The sequence below is a fragment of the Lucilia sericata genome, unplaced genomic scaffold (assembly GCF_015586225.1).
Source record: "Lucilia sericata isolate MDLA Ls3-8-SP2 unplaced genomic scaffold, ASM1558622v1 Contig000906F_arrow, whole genome shotgun sequence".
NCBI lineage: Eukaryota > Metazoa > Arthropoda > Insecta > Diptera > Calliphoridae > Lucilia > Lucilia sericata.
Genome location: NW_023994893.1, coordinates 55,001 through 78,035, shown reverse-complemented (window position 1 = coordinate 78,035; position 23,035 = coordinate 55,001). Strand labels below are relative to the sequence as shown.

At 28.9% G+C, this 23,035-nt stretch overlaps 1 protein-coding gene across 1 annotated transcript in view; it reads left to right on the top strand.

Annotated features, from left to right (window-relative positions):
* The first annotated feature begins 16,656 nt into the window (after nucleotides 1-16,656).
* Nucleotides 16,657-23,035, top strand: part of LOC119608969 (elongation of very long chain fatty acids protein 6) — a 32,695-nt gene continuing 26,316 nt past the window's right edge. The window contains 2 exon segments of the mRNA XM_037963619.1: nucleotides 16,657-16,956; nucleotides 16,959-16,977. Coding sequence (XP_037819547.1) covers nucleotides 16,797-16,956; nucleotides 16,959-16,977 — 179 coding nt within the window. The 5' untranslated portion in view covers nucleotides 16,657-16,796.

The following is a 23,035-nucleotide window of genomic DNA, read 5'->3' as shown; positions in this document are numbered from 1 at the left end:
GACTATAGACTAGACTATAGACTAGACTATAGACTAGACTATAGACTAGACTAGACTATAGACTAGACTATAGACTAGACTATAGACTAGACTAGATTAGACTATAGACTAGACTAGACTAGACTAGACTAGACTAGACTAGACTAGACTAGACTAGACTAGACTAGACTAGACTAGACTAGACTAGACTAGACTAGACTAGACTAGACTAGACTAGACTAGACTAGACTAGACTAGACTAGACTAGACTAGACTATAGACTAGACTATAGATTAAACTAGACTATAGACTACACTATACTAGACTATGGACTGCTCGATTGACTATTTATCAAACCTTTAGAAGTTAAATTTGAAAATGTAGTTTTTACAGTAAAAAAATAATATGTATAAAATTAAAAAGGTAATAAGAAATGAATAAGAAATGAATAAGTATCACTTACCCAATTTTAGTTTTGTGTTATGTAGATGTTATGTATTTTGATCCTTGAACCGCAACTCATTTTAGTTACTAAAAATCAAAAGATAACACTTATGCACTCTAATTTACAAGAACAGGCCATTTGCATGTATTTATTTTATTTTTTATTCTCTATTTTTTTACATATTTTATTTCCATGCAATTTCATTTTACGCGATTTATTTAAGCGCTTTATTGACAACACATTTCTTATTTATTTAATTTTTTACGCAATTGCTCAACCATTGCCTCCCGCTTACAACTAAACACACAAAAAATAAATAAACGAACAAAACAAATCAATCGGCAATTACAAAAACACTTGACCGACATTTATAACAACAACACAATACTCTACTAATTTTCTTTTAACAAACACGAAAGGAACGCCATTTAAACTTGTGTGGCATGTGAAATAGGAATTTTAACTTTACACCCGATTTTAACACATTTTTACAACATTTTTCATTAAACAAAAACTTGTATAATATTCTTTTAATATTAAATTACATTTATATAAACTTTTTATTAAAATTAAAGTAGTTTTTACCGGAATTTTTGTTAAATTTATAAGACGTACTCGGAATTTAATGCGTTTGCAGAGAAAATTACTTGTTGACTGAAGAAAGTGCGCGTATGAATGAATGATTGAATGAAAGGAAATGTCAAATAGGATTAACATGTAATAAATAAAGAGAAGGAGTAACAGTGGGGGAGAGTTACTTAAGAACTATTGTGCCTTAATCAATGAAAGTTTCTATATGGTTAAAAAATTCCTTTAATATCGTAACGAATTGTCTTCGTGGTTTAAAACAGAAATAGTCGCGAGATAATCAGCAAAACCACAAAACATATTGAAATTTTTAGTAAGGGAAAGAATGACGACTCAATGTATAAATTTAATTATATAAAATGTTGCCAATAAAATAATAAAACTTTTAAGAAATATTATAAATAAAACTAATTGAATAGATTTCAAATACAAGTGTCTATATATTACCTCCTAAACATATGCTTTGAAAATAGTTTATAGCAAACCCAATATGTACTAAGTAACTGTGAATGCTTATTAATCATTCTTATAGAAACACTTTTAAATAAATAACGTTTATGTTTTTTAAACGTGATTATGGAATATTGAGATTAAATAACAAAATAACTCGAAATTTCCGTTGAAATTTGAAAATGTTAAGGTTTTCTTAAAAAACACTGTTCACATACAAATTTTATTTTAAAAATTTTACAGTGAGTCAGTCTTTCCTGTACCCATAATTACAATATGTTGTGTTGTTTTTCTAATTATCTCTGACTATTTCTGTTTAAAACCAGGAAGACAAACAATCCGTTACATTATTATATGAACATTTTCTAATAAATAAAAGTTTTCATTGATTAATGCACAATAGTTCTTAAGTAACGCTCCCCCACTATTACGCCCTCTCTTTATCAATTGCATTTTAATCCTATTTGACATTTCTTTTCATTCAATCATTCATTCATAAGCGCACTTTCTTCAGTCAACAAGTAATTTTCACGACAAACACATTAAATTCCGAGTGCGTCTTATTAAGTTAACAAAAATCCCGTCAAATACTTTCCGAGTTTTAATAAAAAGTTTATAAAAATGTTATCTAATATTAGAAGAATATAGTGCAAGTTTTTGTTTAATGAAAATTGTTGTTAAAATGTGTTAAAATCGAGTATAAAGTTAAAATTTTTATTACACATGTCACACAAGTTTAAATGGCGTTCCTTTCGTGTTTGTAAAAAAGAAAATTAGTAGAGTATTGTGTTGTTGTATTTTAAATGCCGGTCAAGTGTGTTTGTAATTGCCGATTGATTTATCGTTTCGTTAGTTTATTTATTATTTATCTTTTTGGGCGTTTAGTTGAGGAAGGCAATGGTTGAGCCAGCAATTGTGTAAAAAAGTAAATAAATAAGAAATGTGTTGCCAATAAAGCGCGTAAATAAATCGCTTAAACCTAAATTGCATGGCAATCAAATGGAAAAAATAAAGAATAAAAATGAAATAAATAAATACATGCAAATGGCCTGTTTTTGTAAATTTGAGTGCATAAAGTGTTATCTTTTGATTTTTAGTGATTAAAAATAGTTGCGGAACATGGATTAAAAGTAATACGTAGAAACAAAACTAAAATTGGGTAAGTCATACATATTCATTTCGTATTTTCATATCCACTTAAATTTTATACCTAGGTATTATAATATTTTTAATCACCTCCCAAAAAAATGGGAGGGAAAATTTACTACTTTTAATATCGAAACTAAGCATGCCAATCCCGAAATACCGATTAACTAACTAACTAACTAACTAACTAACTAACTAACTAACTAACTAACTACTAACTAACTAACTAACTAACTAACTAACTAACTAACTAACTAACTAACTAACTAACTAACTACTAACTAACTAACTAACTACTAACTAACTAACTAACTAACTAACTAACTAACTAACTACTAACTAACTAACTAACTAACTAACTAACTAACTAACTAACTAACTAACTAACTAACTAACTAACTAACTAACTAACTAACTAACTAACTAACTAACTAACTAACTAACTAACTAACTAACTAACTAACTACTAACTAACTAACTAACTAACTAACTAACTAACTAACTAACTAACTAACTAACTAACTAACTAACTAACTAACTAACTAACTAACTAACTAACTAACTACTACTAACTAACTAACTAACTAACTAACTAACTAACTAACTAACTAACTAACTAACTAACTAACTAACTAACTAACTAACTAACTAACTAACTAACTAACTAACTAACTAACTAACTAACTAACTAACTAACTAACTAACTACTAACTAACTAACTAACTAACTAACTAACTAACTAACTAACTAACTAACTAACTAACTAACTAACTAACTAACTAACTAACTAACTAACTAACTACTAACTAACTAACTAACTAACTAACTAACTAACTAACTAACTAACTAACTAACTAACTAACTAACTAACTAACTAACTAACTAACTAACTAACTAACTAACTAACTAACTAACTAACTAACTAACTAACTAACTAACTAACTAACTAACTAACTAACTAACTAACTAACTAACTAACTAACTAACTAACTAACTAACTAACTAACTACTAACTAACTAACTAACTAACTAACTAACTAACTAACTAACTAACTAACTAACTACGACTAACTAACTAACTAACTAAACTAACTAACTACTACTAACTAACTAACTAACTAACTAACTAACTAACTAACTAACGATAACTAACTAAACTAACTAACTACTAACTAACTAACGAACTAACTAACTAACTAAACTAACTAATACTAACTAACTAACTAACTAACTAACTACACTAACTAACTAACTAACTAACTCACTACTAACTAACTAACTAACTAACTAACTAACTAACTAACTAACTACCCTAGCTAACTAACTAACGAACTAACTACTAACTAACTAGCCACTAACTAACTAACTAACGTAACTACTAACTATACTAACTAACTAACACTGAACTAACTAACTAACTAACTACCTAACTAACTAACTAACTAACTAACTAACTAACTAACTAAGCTACAACTAACTAACTAACTAAACTAACTAACTAACTAACTAACTAACTAACTAACTAACTAACTAACTAACTAACTAACTAACTAACTAACTAACTAACTAACTAACTAACTACTAACTAACTAACTAACTAACTAACTACTTCTCATTTCTCCTCTTCTTTTAATCATCTTCTCCCTTGAAACCGTTTGCATTTTTTGCAAATAACTTAAATTTTGTCAAAAATAATTTCAAAATTTTCAAAAATAACGGAAATTTTTTAAATTTATCGTTTATTTCCCACAACCAAGTCAAACACATCTCTCTCAGCAATGTTAAAAATAGTATCCACTTCTCACTACTATTTACCACAAAATTACCCCTTTTCTGCTCAATTTTCAAAACTCGACAACTCTCAGCGTAAAAATAAAAGCCGATGAAATTGAAGGAGAAAAAATTCAGTCGTTAACTAGCCGTGTAGAAGCGTAAACGACAGCGGGTGAAAGTCGGCATTAAGAAGAACCAAAAAAAAAACACAAATTGTACACACAAGTTTCAAAAGAAATTGGAAAAAATTTAAGTGAAAACGCGTTTTTTTAAATATATTTTAATAAAAAATATTATTGCAAAGTAATTATACAAATAACCACAATAGATTAAGTGTTAAAACAGCTAAATCTTTACAAATAAAAGTGCAAATTTATAAAATCAACACCCAAAAAAAATATGAATTAAAAAAGTGTTTTTTTTTTTTCTCATTTTCTACCAAGATGACAAAAAATAACTTCGTTTAGAAAAATAATAGGGGAAATTTATTATTAGTGAAGAATAAAAAAAATCAAAACGAGTAGAAAAAAAAACATAAATAAGAGAGTGTGTAAGAGAGCAGGAAAAAAAGAAAAGACCAATTGGATAACAAGAAGAAGAGGCAGAGAAAACAAATGTTGCAAAAAAAATCAAATTTTATCGATTCTACAGGATTGCCACTGCTTTGAAAAGTGACTGAATGAAAAGGATAAAATAAGGGAGTTTTTTTGGAAATAAAATATAATTGGAAAGAATTGAAAAATTAAGATAATTTATGATGACATTACTTTTCCTAAGGGTAGTTTCATGTAATAAATTTTACGTTAAAAAAGACTTTTGAAAATATTTTAAAATTTTATTTAAAATAAGATGACACCCTCGTATATTGTATTAAGGCTGTTATTAAAGTATTTATAACTCATTATATAGAATAGGCGGGATTTATTATTTTTTAGTTATTTATTAGAAAAAACCAACGTTATTTATAATTATTACCTTTTATCAGATTGTTTTTAACTATTTAATACAAAAATGTCTAGAGCAATTATATATTTTAATTAAAAACTTTTGTTTAAAATTCCATTCCATACATATATTTTGTGCAACCCATTTACTTCTCGTAATATCGAAAAAATTTTAATTTTATGTATTAGTTTTTAAAGTTGTTTTTTAAAATCTCATCAATTTATAATTAGAAAATATTCTGTACACTATTGGTATCAAATTTGATCGTGTAATCGACCAAAAATAGTTAAACCCAGAGACGAAATTATTTTGCTGAATCCAAATCTGTTCTCAAAATGTATAAAAGTTTATATTAGGTTTTCCAGATATCGTATCATAAAGTTAGAAAAAAAACTTCGTTTTTGGATTGTTTGAGTCGCTAAGGGGACACAAAAAGACCTTTATATATAAAATTTGCTATGATATCTCAAATTCCAATCTTTAAAATAAATATTTAAGCACTGTTATACTTTCTTCTTTCGAGATATCATTACCTAAAACATGAAACAAACGTAAATTTAAAAACAACTGAATTATTATTTTATTTTAACTTAAAAGTTAAAATTTGTTTGATTAAAAGATGATGAAACAGTTGCTAAACCTTTATTTTAAAGTCGACAACTTGAAATTTCAGATGTCATACTAAATTTTATAAATGAAGGTATCTTCACGCTGTTATTGCATCTCAAATAAGACCAAAAATTGTGAGAGATAAATTCTATATTCAGATTGAGCGCTCGATAATATAAAAAAGTATTGTTTGTTATTAGAAAACTCGGAAATAGTGAAAATGGCGTAAAGTCGTAAAAGACGCCATAAATAAATAAAATCAATCTAATATCTTAGATTTAAAATAATCTATGCAATAATTCCTCTACTTTAATGTACAAATTTTGAAAATTAAAGAGTGAATACTTTTATAAAAGTGAAAAGTTCGAAAAGTTGACAATAATAAATAATTATTTCTTTCAAGTTTTTAACTTTGATGTAAAAATTAACCTTATTTATATGCATTTACTACACTTACCAGGAAAAACTTCGCTTACTATGGCTACTATGAAATACTTTTAAATGACACCTACAAAGTAAGTCATTAAAAAAGTAATTCTTAGTAGTAGTAAGCGAAGATTTTCTTGGGGTATTTGTATTTGACGCATAATAAAACCGCTAAGCGGTGGTGTAGAGAGTGTGTGGCGAACTGGCAGACGGAACGTTTCAATTTCCACCCCTGTCTGTGTTGACTTTTTTGTTTCCATAAATTGTCATATAAATAACTTACAAAACAACTTTTTAGCAGCCAAAAAATAAAGGATTTCTTTTAGGACATCACGAACAAAAATAAGTACTTCTTGTAGTTGAAAAGGAAGTAGTCTTTCCTTTGAATTCTACTTACTTTGGGAGTTAAGTTTTTACTGGGTTCTTCAATATTCTATTAATAACTTAACTCTCTACTTATCAAATCATTTGATTTGCTGCGTTTTTTTAAATTATTTTTACTATATATTTCAGTAATTAAATTGTTAGATAAATTTATTTAAAATATCGATTGAAAATTTTACATTTTCAAAAAGACAACTGTACCACCTTTAAGGGTTAATTCTAAAAGATTAATGCAGAAAATTTTATTTGCAATATAATTCTATAAAAATTATAAACATTTTTTCTGGATAAAAGTAAATAAAAATTGTAATAAAGTTGTTTATTTACCGAATTATTGGAAGGCCTGTTTATAAGGATTGTTCTTAACAATTAAATATTTTTTTCTGAAGTAAAATAAATTTAACATTAGAAGTTTATACTCTGAAGCCATAATAAAACAATAATATGGTTGTATCATGCTCTGAAGCTAAATATAAAAATTGAAAACTAAAAATATTTTCAAACTTTAAAATTGCCACACAAATTTTTTTCGAATCCTACTTCAAAATTTCTAACATAATATTGTATTGTGATCGGATGTACTTTTTCTAACTGTCAAATATGAGCAATTTAAGTCTACGGAAAAGCGTTTGAATAGCTTCAATTTTTATTCAGACAATAGTTCTACTTTTTTCCGAATTAAATTTTGAAAATTTTAGACAATTGTGGTTAAGTGCCGGATATTTATTTTTCATTTTTGGCTAGTTACTGTCATATAGATCCAAATATTGGATTAATAAATCAGTCAAAATTTCAACAATGTTCATGAAAAAAGGAAAATCATACTAAATTATTATCCCTAAAAGTAAGAATATGTTTTCAAATAGCTTTTTATTAAGAGAAAGAAATTTAGGGAAATATAGTTGATATAAAGAGTAAATTTTTTGCAAATTTTTAAAAGTCAACTTTCCAATTTTCCGATAATTTTAAATTTATCAGAAATTAGATTTTTTATTTATTGGAATTTTCTCGACCTTTTCCGACTTCTTTTGACGTTTTAGAATTTTATTTATAACCTTTTTGAATTGATTGACAATTTACCGAAGTTTTGGACAAAATACGTGAATTAGCTTATTATTAATCTACCTAAATGCACACTAATTGTTTTTATACCCTACACCACTTTAGTGGGGAGGGTATATTGGATTTGTGCTGATGTTTGTAACATACAAAAATATTCGTCCTAGACCCACCTTAAAGTATACCAATCGGCTTAGAATCGTTTTCTGAGTCGATTAAGCTATGTCCGTCCGTCCGTCCGTCCGTCTGGCTGGCTGTCCATGTAAACCTTGTGCGCAAGGTACAGGTCGCAATTTTCAAGATAATTGGATGAAATTTGGCACGCACGTTTTATTTGACCCAAGGACGAAGCCTATTGAAAATGGTTAAAATCGGTCCATTATTTCACCTAGCCCCCATAGAACAGAACCCCCCGAAAAGGGCTTTTGAGCTCATAATTATGTTAAATATACAGATATATCGATAAAATGCGGCACAACTAAGTTTTATAGAAGTCTTGATGACCCTGCCAAATTTCATAAAGATCGGGCCCCATTTGACCCTAGCTCCCATACAAAGTCCCCTTCAGAAAATTACTTGAATGTCCCAAATTTACTTATAAACACAAATATCGCGATGAAATTTAGCAGAATAAAATATTATGTAAATATAAATATATTCACAAAATTTTATCGGGCTTGGTCCATATTTGCCTCTAGCCCCCATATAAAGCCTCTTTCAGAAAATTAGTTTTTCATCCATAAATTGCTTAAATGTATCGGAACAAGGGAATATTGAAGATAAATGCTTTATTATGAAAAATAAATCACATTTAATATTCATAACTGATGTAGGGTATCATATGGTCGGCCACGCCCGACTATACTGTCTTACTTGTTTAATTTGCGTACTTCTTTCCACGAGTACTGCCCGAATATAAATTTTAATAAAAAATGTTGTTGATATATTAAATTAAATATATGACGGATATAGACGTCATTTGCATATATAGCGGTCATTTACGTCAACGTATTAAATAAATCAGGAAATGAGTTCTTTAAAGTCATTAAATATGACCAAGAATAATGAATATATATAGAAACAAATATTGAAGTATTCTATGAATCGTAAGTACGACACTTAGAAAAATCGGTCTATAATATTCTGATATACACAAAAAATTAAAACTAGATTATTGGTTTATTTCAAAACTAAGTTCGTATCCATAAAAGTAAAGGAGGTATTGAAGAGCTATCCATAAAAGTTTATTAACATTAGGTAGCTATAGTTGAAACAAAGAGTTGACTTTTTGCAATTAATAAAGAGTCGACTTTACAACTTTTCGAATTTTCAATGTACGAAAAATCGATTCTACCACTTTTTAGACTTATTTCAACTTTTATTTACAAAGTCGACTTGTTTCTTACAAAATTGAAGTATTGTCGACTATTTTTTTGATGAAAATAATCGACTTCATTCTTCGTCGACAAATGGTCGATTGTTCAAAGGTCGGCTTATAACATCTTAATTATAATATGTGGTAAAAGCTTCCTTAAAAATGTAATTCCTTATAGACACTTTATTAATGGACTTTTTGAACAAAATAGTCGACTTCGAGAATATTTGCTAAATCTAAAATAAGTTAAATGTAGGAAATAAGTTGATTTTATATATGAAAGTCGAAAAAAGTTGAAATAATTTAAAAAAGTGTATTTTTTGTAAATTAAAAATCAACAAAAAAATAGACTTTTCATAAATTGCAAAAAGTCCTAGACAACTTTTTGTTTTAACTATAGAAACCTATAATTTACACATCTCTAATATATACCGATTTTAAATGTGTTGGTAACCCTATTAGAAACTAAAAGATTATAAGTGCTGCCAGACGAAAGTTTAAAACTTTTTTCCTTGAGTTTTAATTTCCACAAACAATTATACTATCTAATGAATTTCAGACATTTATTTGTTTATTTATAAAATTTAAACAGTTTGAACCTCTAATATCAAAATCTTTACAAACTGCCGGTAACTAACTACCTCGCAAAAATACCATAAATCTGGTAACCTTTTTCTATGCAAAAAGAAATTTGGAAAGAGAATTTCAGCAATAATAATTTCACTCTTTCTAAAAAAGAAATTAAAGAGTATTCTTAAATCGAAAGAGTAAAAAACCAAAATCTTTAATGAAAATTTCAAGGATTTTTATTTGATTCACAAAAAAAACCTGTGATTATTACTCAATCGCCAAAAAAAAGGAAGTTAAAAAATCATAATAGATATTTTTATAAAATTTTATAACTGCAACTTAAAAACTAGGTTAATAAAAATGAAATGGACAGTAAAAGAAATCAAAAAATATAAATAAACAAAAATACACAACAGCAACAAGAAATACAAAATAAACAAGCAAAAAAATGACAGACGACAGACAAAAGTAAAGTGAATTACCGTTAATTTAGTAAAACCGGATATAATTTTTAACGTAAAAAGAAATTTTTTATGTTTAGGCTGTTATGAGCATATTGTTGTTGTTGTTGCCTAAGTCCACAGCAGATGATTTGTTTGGGATGTTGATGATGTTTGTAGATTTTCGATTAATTTAAATAAAAAATAATAAAGTTTTTTAAATTCAAATTTTTTTATTACCTGTAAACAATTTTACATCTTTTCACCTGTTTTTCTATTCCTTAAACTATTTTTTATCGATTTTTTTTTTCTTTTTCGTTCATTAAACTTGAACTGTTTAAATAAAACATTAAAGAAATAAAATTTGATTATTTGATTTTGTAAACTAAAATTCCAATTTTCTAAAAATGCCATTAAAACTTTTTTAACTTTGCGTGTTTTGAATTTCATTAATATTTTATTAATAAATACAACAACAAAAGGAAAGAAAACAAAAAAATAATAATAGAAATACATACCTGCATATGTACATAGTAATGTGTTCGCTTAATAAACGTACAACCAGCTCAATTGCTTAGTAATAGGTAGTGAGTTGAGTAGTAAGCACTATAGTATGTAGTTTATAAAAATAGTCAAAAACTTTCCTGATTAGCTTTTTTTTTTTCTTACAGTCATCCTCTATTTCCTAAGTATAAAAAGTTTTAATTTTTTCTATTTCATTTCATGCTTTTTTTTCTCTCCTCACATTCTCTGTCATGTAAATTTTTTATTATTGTGTCTATTTCTGTTGTTTTGTTTGTTCTCTCTCTCTCACAGTCTTTTTAAGCCGCCCGGTAAAATATTTTTATTTATCTGAATAAATATTTTATGGTATCTATTTTTCTTATTCTTTTTTTTATTTTTTTTTTTTTTTTGCACGAGCTTTTTATTACAAAAGAAAATAAATAGCACGAGACTTTTGTAACAGGCACTCTGTTGGTGTGTGTTAGTAAAGATGACAACCCACTAGAATAGATTTACATCATAGCAGGGATGGACAAGTCGGTGTTATTGTACGTTGGTGTTATATAGTCTAGTCTAGTTTATAGGTTAGTCTATAGTCTAGTTTATAGTCTAGTCTAGTCTATAGTCTAGTCTATAGTCTAGTCTATAGTCTAGTCTATAGTCTAGTCTATAGTCTAGTCTATAGTCTAGTCTATAGTCTAGTCTATAGTATAGTCTATAGTCTAGTCTATATTCTAGTCTATAGTTTAGTCTATTGTCTATAGTCTAGTTTCTAGTCCAGTCTCTTGTATAGTCTGTCTAGTTTATAGTCTAGTCTATTGTATAGTCTAGTCTATAGTCTAGTATATAGCCTAGTCTATAGCCTAGTCTATAGCCTAGTCTATAGTCTAGTCTATAGTCTAGTCTATAGCCTAGTCTATAGCCTAGTCTATAGCCTAGTCTATAGTCTAGTCTAGTCTATAGTCTAGTCTATAGTCTAGTCTATAGTCTAGTTTATAGTCTAGTTTATAGTGTAGTCTACAGTGTAGTCTATAGTCTAGTCTATAGTCTAGTCTATAGTCTAGTCTATAGTCTAGTCTATAGTCTAGTCTATAGTCTAGTCTATAGTCTAGTCTATAGTCTAGTCTATAGTCTAGTCTATAGTCTAGTCTATAGTCTAGTCTATAGTCTAGTCTATAGTCTAGTCTATAGTCTAGTCTATAGTCTAGTATATAGTCTAGTCTATAGCCTAGTCTATAGTCTAGTCTATAGTCTAGTCTATAGTCTCGTCTATAGTCTAGTCTATAGTCTCGTCTATAGTCTAGCCTATAGTCTCGTCTATAGTCTAGCCTATAGTCTATAGTCTAAAGTCCAGTCTATAGTCCAGTCTATAGTCTAGTCTATAGTCTAGTTTATAGTCTAGTCTATAGTCTAGTCTATAGTCTAGTCTAGTCTATAGTCTAGTCTATAGTCTAGTCTATAGTCTAGTCTAAGTCTAGTCTATAGTCTAGTCTATAGTATAGTCTAAAGTCTAGTCTATAGTCTAGTCTATAGTCAAGTCTATAGTCTAGTCTATAGTCTAGTCTATAGTCGGTCTATAGTCTGGTCTATAGTCTAGTCTAAAGTCTAGTCTATAGTCTAGTCTATAGTCTAGTCTATAGTCTAGTGTATAGTCTAGTCTATAGTCTAGTCTATAGTCTAGTCTATAGTCCAGTCTATAGTCTAGTCTATAGTCTAGTCTATAGTCTGGTCTATAGTCTAGTCTATAGTCTAGTCTATAGTCTAGTCTATAGTCTAGTCTATAGTCTAGTCTATAGTCTAGTCTATAGTCTAGTCTATAGTCTTAGTCTATAGTCTAGTCTATAGTCTAGTCTATGGTCTAGTCTATAGTCTAGTCTATAGTCTAGTCTAAGTCTAGTCTATAGTCTACTCTATAGTCTAGTCTATAGTCTAGTCTAGTCTATTAGTCTAGTCTATAGTCTAGTCTAGTCTATAGTCTAGTCTATAGTCTAGTCTATAGTCTAGTCTATAGTCTAGTCTATAGTCTAGTCTATAGTCTAGTCTATAGTCTAGTCTATAGTCTACTCTATAGTCTAGTCTATAGTCTAGTCTAGTCTATAGTCTAGTCTAGTCTATAGTCTAGTCTATAGTCTAGTCTATAGTCTAGTCTATAGTCTAGTCTATAGTCTAGTCTATAGTCTAGTCTATAGTCTAGTCTATAGTCTAGTCTATAGTCTAGTCTATAGTCTAGTCTATAGTCTAGTCTATAGTCTAGTCTATAGTCTAGTCTATAGTCTAGTCTATAGTCTAGTCTATAGTCTAGTCTATAGTCTAGTCTATAGTCTAGTCTATAGTCTAGTCTATAGTCTAGTCTATAGTCTAGTCTATAGTCTAGTCTATAGTCTAGTCTATAGTCTAGTCTATAGTCTAGTCTATAGTCTAGTCTATAGTCTAGTCTATAGTCTACTCTATAGCCTAGTCTATAGTCTAGTCTCTAGTGGAGTCTATAGCCTAGTCTATAGTCTAGTCTCTAGTGGAGTCTATAGTCTAGTCTATAGTCTAGTCTATAGTCTAGTCTATAGTCTAGTCTATAGTCTAGTCAATAGTCTAGTCTATAGTCTAGTCTATAGTCTAGTCTGTAGTCTACTCTATAGCCTAGTCTATAGTCTAGTCTCTAGTGGAGTCTAAAGTCTAGTCTATAGTCTAGTCTATAGTCTAGTCTATAGTGTAGTCTATAGTCTAGTCTATAGCCTAGTCTATAGGCAAGTCTATAGTCAAGTCTATAGTCTAGTCTATAATGTAGTTCTAGTGAAGTCTAAAGTCTAGTCTATAATCAAGCCTATAGTCTAGTCTATAGTCTAGTCTATAGTCTAGTCTGTAGTCTAGTCTATAGTCTAGTCTATAGCCTAGTCTATAGGCAAGTCTATAGTCAAGTCTATAATGTAGTTCTAGTGAAGTCTAAAGTCTAGTCTAAAGTCTAGTCTATAGTCTACTATATGGTCTTGTCTACAGTCTATTCTGTAGTCTAGTCTATAGATTAGTCTACAGTCCAGTCTAAAGTTAGTCTATAGTCTAGTCTGTAGTCTAGTCTCTAGTATAGTCTATATTCTAGTCTGTAGTCTAGTCTATAATCTAGTCTACGGTCTTGTCTGTAGTATAGTATATTCTCTTGTTTATAATCTTTTCTTTAGTATTGTCTATAGTCTAGTCTATAGTTTAGTCTGTAGTCTATTGTATAATCTAGTCTATTGTCTAGTATATAGTCTATAGTATATTATGTAGTATAGTACTGTAGTGTAGTCTATTGTTTTGTCTATAGTCTAGTCTATAATGTTGTCGATAGTGGTCGTTATATCTAGTTCAGTCTATGAGCAGTCGTCCGCTCTATAGCTTAGTCAGATTTATAGTTTGGTCATTTGGCTGATCCATCTCTAGTCTGTAGTATTGTCAATAGTTCACTCTATATTGGAAGGCCAGTCTATGGTCTTCGGTTTACTCCACTCTATATGATGATGGAAACACCCTAATATGTACTAATATTTACATTATACCGGTGAACAAAATTCTATATTACGGCCAAAAATTATTGAAAAAATGTGATATTACTACCACTATGCCGCCAGTATGACCAATAACTTGACAATAACAACACAAACAAAACTTTATATTACAAAAAATATAAAAAATTACTTGGAAAAACTCCCCTCGGGGGCTGAAAACAAACAAAAGCACCACCTAAAAAAATAAACAAATAAAACAACTTAAGATTTTTGTTAAAAAGAAATAAACTATAAAAACAGAGAGTTCAGTAAATGAGAGTAACACAAAGAGAGAGCGAAAAAAGAAATGTGCAAAAAAGTACTTTATAGGGGAATTATCTATTTTTTATGGGGGTAGGAAATACTTACGACAAATATTAAATAAAAAGACTTAAATATTTATCTAAAAGATATAAATATAATAATACATAAGAATAGAACAAATAATAAAAGCACATGGTGCGTGTGGGATTAATTACAAGGTAAACTTATAATAAAATTAAAAGGGAAACAAATTTTAAATTAAAAATAATTTTGTTGACAACAACATGTTTTTTGTTTTGTTTTTGCAAAAATTATAAACAATAAAATGTATTATTGTCTATTCAAGCATGTTGTATAAAGTTTTTAGTTAGAAACCATAATAAAACAATAATGGTTGTATCATGGTTAGAAACAAATTGTTTATAAATAGAAAAACTATTACAATAATGTAAAATATTTTCTATTGTAAAATATAAATTATAATGGAAAATCTACGAATGAAATCATGAATGACTAATTTACATTTTTGGAATTCTATTTGGTTTCGTGTTTGTTTCCCAAGAATTTTTTAAACTTTTAGTGGTTTATTTTAAAAATTACTTAATTGCAATGAAAAACGTGTTTATTTAATAAATAAATAATTTGATTTATTTTGGTTATAAATAAAATAAATAGAAAAATACATGTTTTATGACTAAAAACAAACATTTGTGGTTTTTATTTAGCAAAACAAAATTGACAAAGAGAGAAGAATGTAAAGAAATTAGAAAAAGGGGAATGAGTAAAATTATTGTTAACAGGGATGGAAATATGAAATTTTATTTTACAAAAATAAAGAAAACTTTTTGTAGACTATAGACTAGACTAGACTATAAAGTAGACTCTAGACTATAATGTACTTTTTAGACTAGACTATAAACGAGAATATAGACTAGACTATAGTCTATAGACTAGACTATAGACTAGACTATAGACTAGACTATAGACTAGACTATAGACTAGACTATAGACTAGACTATAGACTAGACTATAGACTAGACTATAGACTAGACTATAGACTAGACTATAGACTAGACTATAGACTAGACTATAGACTAGACTATAGACTAGACTATAGACTAGACTATAGACTAGACCATAGACTAGACTATAGACTAGACTATAGACTAGACTATAGACTAGACTATAGACTAGACTAGACTAGACTATAGCCAGACTATAGACTAGACTATAGACTTGACTATAGACTTGACTATAGACTTGACTAAAGACTAGACTATAGACTAGACTATAGACTAGAATATAGACTAGACTATAGACAAGACTATAGACTAGACTGTAGACTGGACTATAGGCTAAACTATAGACTAGACTGTAGACTGGACTATAGGCTAAACTATAGACTAGACTATAGACTAGACTATAAACTAGACTATAGACTAGACTATAGACTAGACTATAGACTAGACTATAGACTAGACCATAGACTAGACTATAGACTAGACTATAGACTAGACTATAGACTAGACTATAGACTAGACTATAGACTAGACTATAGCCAGACTATAGACTAGACTATAGACTTGACTATAGACTTGACTATAGACTTGACTAAAGACTAGACTATAGACTAGACTATAGACTAGACTATAGACTAGACTATAGACTAGACTATAGACTAGACTATAGACTTGACTATAGACTTGACTATAGACTTGACTAAAGACTAGACTATAGACTAGACTATAGACTAGAATATAGACTAGACTATAGACAAGACTATAGACTAGACTGTAGACTGGACTATAGGCTAAACTATAGACTAGACTGTAGACTGGACTATAGGCTAAACTATAGACTAGACTATAGACTAGACTATAAACTAGACTATAAACTAGACTATAGATATATTATCATTCTGAAAATCAATAAATTTGCACTTTTATTTAAAATAAAACTTTTCTCTTATGTAAAATTAAACAAATTCTAATAATTATTTTTTTTTTTATTAATTTTTCTTCTTTACAGAGTGTTTTCAAATCAACATTTAATAGAAATACAAAATAAAATATTTAAGTAATTTTAAAGTGCGCTTCTACACCTTGAAAATAATTTAAAGAAATTTCTTTAAAAAAAGAACACAAATAATTTTAGATACAAAATTATTTTTAATAAAACACAAAAATTAAAGTTATTTAACTAATTTTAAGTTTGTTTTTTTAATTTATAAAAAAAGAATTTATAAAAAAAAAAGTTATTTAAAAAACAAAAATTAATTAATACTTTAGAATAAAACAAAACAAAATAACATCATCATCATCATGATCAATATGGACATAAGTGTTACACCAAATTATTCATATATTTTCGATTTCGAAAATGATTTCATACATCAACGCACACGCAAATGGATGGTGGAAAATTGGACCTGGGTATTTTACTATTGCGGCATTTATATGTTGGTGATATTTGGTGGTCAACATTTATGCAAAGTCGTCCACGGTAAGTTGAATAAAATTGAATATTAAAATTAAAATATTTAATTTATTTTAAGTTCTAATTACAATTTTAATTAAAAATTTTGATTATTGACGCTTATTGTCATCATTAGCATATAAATGTCATTAATATACATTTTACATTTAATGTAATACTTATACACATGTCATTATTGTTTTTTTTTTTTTTTTTTTTTTGCTAAAGTTTTATTATTAATACTCAACGTTAAATATTTAATAGAAAAACTGTAAATACTATTAAATGATAATAATCATTTTAAAAGGTATAATTTTGTCGGGAAAAAAACCACTATTCACTACTGGTGGCAAAATTGACACACATTTATACAAATATGACATTAAATTGTTGTAATGAAAATAATAATTATATATTTATTTGTTGCATTACACCACTGTCACGCAGTCAATAATCAAGAGAAAACTCTTTATTATTATAAAGTTTTTTATTGTGTACAAGTATCTTTTTGATCAAGAAAGCAGTTGAAAGAAATTAAATGAATAAACAATTTCATTTAGTGAAAAAGTAAATATAAATTACTTATAATTGGTTTATTTGCATACAATCATTTTAATGATATTTAAGCGAAATTATTCAATTAAATGACAGTTATTGTCATATTTAGTTGGAAACAAAACTATCGCAAAGAATAGACATTTCTAGTCTATGGTCTGGACTGTAGTCTAGCCTAATATCTGTACTTTAGTGTAGTCTGATATATATTTATGTCTAGTCTATGTCTAGTCTATCTAGTCTATGTCTAGTCTATGTCTAGTCTATGTCTAGTCTATGTCTAGTCTATGTCTAGTCTATGTCTAGTCTATGTCTAGTCTATGTCTAGTCTATGTCTAGTCTATGTCTAGTCTATGTCTAGTATGTCTAGTCTATGTCTAGTCTATGTCTAGTCTATGTCTAGTCTATGTCTAGTCTATGTCTAGTCTATGTCTAGTCTATGTCTAGTCTATGTCTAGTCTATGTCTAGTCTATGTCTAGTCTATGTCTAGTCTATGTCTAGTCTATGTCTAGTCTATGTCTAGTCTATGTCTAGTCTATGTCTAGTCTATGTCTAGTCTATGTCTAGTCTATGTCTAGTCTATGTCTAGTCTATGTCTAGTCTATGTCTAGTCTATGTCTAGTCTATGTCTAGTCTATGTCTAGTCTATGTCTAGTCTATGTCTAGTCTATGTCTAGTCTGTCTAGTCTATGTCTAGTCTATGTCTAGTCTATGTCTAGTCTATGTCTAGTCTATGTCTAGTCTATGTCTAGTCTATGTCTAGTCTATGTCTAGTCTATGTCTAGTCTATGTCTAGTCTATGTCTAGTCTATGTCTAGTCTATGTCTAGTCTATGTCTAGTCTATGTCTAGTCTATGTCTAGTCTATGTCTAGTCTATGTCTAGTCTATGTCTAGTCTAGTCTAGTCTATGTCTAGTCTATGTCTAGTCTATGTCTAGTCTATGTCTAGTCTATGTCTAGTCTATGTCTAGTCTATGTCTAGTCTATAGTCTAGTCTAGTATGTCTAGTCTATGTCTAGTCTATGTCTAGTCTATGTATGTTAGTATGTCTAGTCTATGTCTAGTCTATGTCTAGTCTAGTCTATGTCTAGTCTATGTCTAGTCTATGTCTAGTCTATGTCTAGTCTATGTCTAGTCTATGTCTAGTCTATGTCTAGTCTATGTCTAGTCTATGTCTAGTCTATGTCTAGTCTATGTCTATCTATGTCTAGTCTAATGTCTAGTCTATAGGTCCTAGTCTATGTCTAGTCCTATGTATAGTCCTATAAGTCTAGTCCTTATGTCTATCTTATTCTTATGTCCTAGTCTAATGTCTAGTCTATGTCTATTCTATGTCCTAAGTCTATGTCTAGTCTATGTCCTAGTCTATGTCCTAGAGTCTATGTTATTCCGAGTCTATGTCTAGGCGATGTAATAAGTCTAATGTATAGTCTATTGATAGTCTAATGTCTAGTCTCTGTCCTAGTCTATGTCTAGTCTACGTCTAGTTTCTATCTAGTCTAATTCTAGTCTATGTATTGTCTCTGTCTAGTCCTATATCAAGTCTGGTATATGCCTGGCTTATATCTACTCTATGTCTAGTAATTGTAGTTGCACTCTTAAAAACTACAAAACGTAGTTAATCTCATTAGCTATTAAGAAGACCTCCTTCTTAACAAGTGTAAAAATTATACCACGCTATTAACTCATAATCATCATTATTATTGCAAATTTATTTTAAACTATTCTTAACTAATAAGCTTCTAGTTTAAATTACAAACAAAACGCCAAGATAATTCTAGTAATTTGTCAGAAATAACAAATAAGTCAAACATCAAAATAATCGTAATCGCGTAAAGGATGTACTAAATGTTAATGACATTATTTTATTATATTCAATTAAAACATGTGTGTCAATAAGTGTTTGGTGGTAAATATTTATTTTAAAAATTATTATTGATTTAAGTTTTCTGAGAATATTTATGCCTAGATTTTTTTTGTTTTTTTTTGCGATTTATTATTAACAAAATAAATGCAAATATTATAGTGATTGAATAACGTCAATGAGTTTTGTTAGTTTTAGGTAAATAATAAAAAATATGGCTAGTTAACAAACCCATAAAAAATGGCAAAAAAAACGAAGAATAGTTGTTATTACATTCTAATACAGTTATCGGAAATTTATTAACGATAAAATCTTATACAAACAACTGGAGTTTATTTTTTACATTCATGGTAATGATGATATCATTTTAGGAAAATATAAAAATTGTAATTAATACTTTCAGTGTAAATATTGCAAATGTGCAAAAAACCATATTGCAAAATAAATAAATAAAAATCAATATGAAATTAATGCGTATTTTAGATGTAATGATGTTGAGTTGAAATTTGTTGAAAGTGTAGATTCAATATGTTTAATGTAATTTAGTTTATAGTCTATGTCTAGTCTATATCTATCCTATGTCTAGTCCATGTCCAGTTTATGTCTATGTCTGGTCTATATCTGGTCTATGTCTGGTCTATGTCTGGTCTATGTCAGGTCTATGTCAGGTCTATGTCTGGTCTATGTCTGGTCTATGTCTGGTCTATGTCTGGTCTATGTCTGGTCTATGTCCTAGTCTATGTCTAGTTATGTCTAGTTCATGTCTAGTCCATGTCTAGTCTATGTCTAGTCTATGTCTAGTCTATGTCTAGTCTATGTCTAGTCTAGTAGTCTATTAGTCCTATGTCTGTCTTGTCTAGTCTATGTTCTAGTCTATGTCTAGTCTATGTCTAGTCTATGTCTATCTTGTCTATTCTATGTCTAGTCTATGTCTAGTCTATGTCTAGTCTATGTCTAGTCTATGTACCTAGTCTATGTCTAGTCTATGTCTAGTCTATGTCTAGTCTATGGTCTAGTCTATGTCTAGGTCCTATGTCTAGTCTATGTCTAGTCTATGTTCTAGTCTAATGTCTAGTCTATGTCTAGTCTATGTCTAGTCTATGTCTGAGTCTATGTCTAGTCTATGTCCTATGTCTAGTCTATGTCTAGTCTATGTCTAGTCTATGACTAGTCTAGTCTAGTCCTATGTCAGGCTATTGTCTAGTCTATTTCTAGTCCTATGTCTAGTCGTATGTCTAGTCTATGTCTAGTCCTATTTCTAGTCTATGTCTAGTCTATGTCTAGTCCTATGTCTAGTCGATGTCTAGTCTATGTCTAGTCTATGTCCTAGTCTATGTCTAGTCTATGTCTAGGCCCTATGTCAAGTCTATGTCTAGTGTATGTCTAGTCTATGTGCTAGTCTAGTCTATGTCAAGTATATGTCTAGTGTATGTCTAGTCTATGTCTAGTCTAGTCTATGTCTAGTCATGTCTAGTCTATGTCTAGTCTAGGTCTAGTCTATGTCTAGTCTATGTCTAGTCTATGTCTAGTCTATGTCTAGTCTATGTCTAGTCTATGTCTAGTCTATGTCTATCTATGTCTAGTCTATGTCTAGTCTATGTCTAGTCTATGTCTAGTCTATGGCTAGTCTATGTCTAGTCTATGTCTAGTCATGTCTAGTCTATGTCTAGTCTATGTCTAGTCTATGTCTATCTATGTCTAGTCTATGTCTAGTCTATGTCTAGTCTATGTCTAGTCTATGTCTAGTCTATGTCTAGTCTATGTCTAGTCTATGTCTAGTCTATGTCTAGTCTATGTCTAGTCTATGTCTAGTCTATATCTAGTCTATTGCTTAGTCTATGTCTAGTATATGTCTAGTCTAGTCTATGTGTAGTATATGTCTAGTCTATGTCTAGTCTATGTCTAGTCTATGTCTAGTCTATGTCTAGTCTATGTCTAGTCTATGTCTAGTCTATGTCTAGTCTATGTCTAGTCTATGTCTAGTCTATGTCTAGTCTATGTCTAGTCTATGTCTAGTCTATGTCTAGTCTATGTCTAGTCTATGTCTAGTCTATGTCTAGTCTAGTCTAGTCTAAGTCTACTCTATGTCTATTCTATGTCTATATTATGTCTATTCTATGTCTAGTCTATGTCTACTCTATGTCTATTCTATGTCTATTTTATGTCTATTCTATGTCTAGTCTATGTCTAGTCTATGTCTAGTCTATGTCTAGTCTATGTCTATATGTCTAGTCTATGTCTAGTCTATGTCTAGTCTATGTCTAGTCTATGTCTAGTCTATGTCTAGTCTATGTCTAGTCTATGTCTAGTCTATGTCTAGTCTATGTCTAGTCTATGTCTAGTCTATGTCTAGTCTATGTCTAGTCTATGTCTAGTCTATGTCTAGTCTATGTCTAGTCTATGTCTAGTCTATGTCTAGTCTATGTCTAGTCTATGTCTAGTCTATGTCTAGTCTATGTCTAGTCTATGTCTAGTCTATGTCTAGTCTATGTCTAGTCTATGTCTAGTCTATGTCTAGTCTATGTCTATGTCTAGTCTATGTCTATGTCTAGTCTATGTCTAGTCTATGTCTAGTCTATGTCTAGTCTATGTCTAGTCTATGTCTAGTCTATATCTAGTCTATGTCTAGTCTATGTCTAGTCTATGTCTAGTCTACGTCTAGTCTATGTCTAGCATCTATTTCTGGACTAAGGCAATTTTGTATTTAAAAGCTTTTATCAGCCGAAGTTGGAACCACTGTAAATTTAAGTATCGGTATGCAAAAAATTCCAAAAAATATTTTAAGCCAAAAGAATTCCTAAAATCAATTTATTTTTATTGTTTTGTTTTAAACAAAAAAAATCAAGTGCAATCAAGTCAACACACAAAATTGTTCTAGTTTTTTCTTTTCAAAACTAAATTTTTATTGTATGAATCTTACATCGGATGACTACGATGAGGAAGACGAACAGGAAAGAAACAAAAACTATATAAATATGTATAAGTACCATAAAGCTTTAACTATTGGATATGTTAAAAAAAAAAACAAGAAATAAGATAAAAATAAAAGAAAGTGGTACTTTTACAAGTCACAGTTCAAGGTCCATTCACAAAATTTATTTTCAATGTGTGTGTGTGTGTGTGTGTTGATTTTATTACCAACAAACTTGTTTTTTTCGTTTCTGCTGTTAAAACCACAGCACGTGTTGGTTATATTTGCTATAAAAATGGTTAGATATTTATGAAGAAAATTAAATTTTGGGCAGGAAAATTTTAAAACGGGGCTTCTGAAAGTGGCTTACAAAATGTTGTGAAATCTTAAATTTATACAATGATCGATCAAGATTACAAACTAAACTTTAAGGTCTCATCTAGGTTTTAAATAAAGTCGGATATTTGTGTTCATGTTGATTTAACCTAAAACACTTTTAAAAAAAATTCAAAAATTCCTTAAATGGAAACTAATTTAAATGATTTAGTTTAGTAGTGTTATACAACCAGTTTTACAAAAATAATCAAATTTTAAAAAGTTTTGCCATAATCTTTTTAGAAACTTCTATTATTATCGTTTGTTGTCAATTCATTCTAGTTTCTAAACAAAAATCTTTACCTACTGTACTTACGACTATTACCATTTTCAAAAATCCATATTTAAAATCCAAATATTAAATGTTAGGTTTGATATT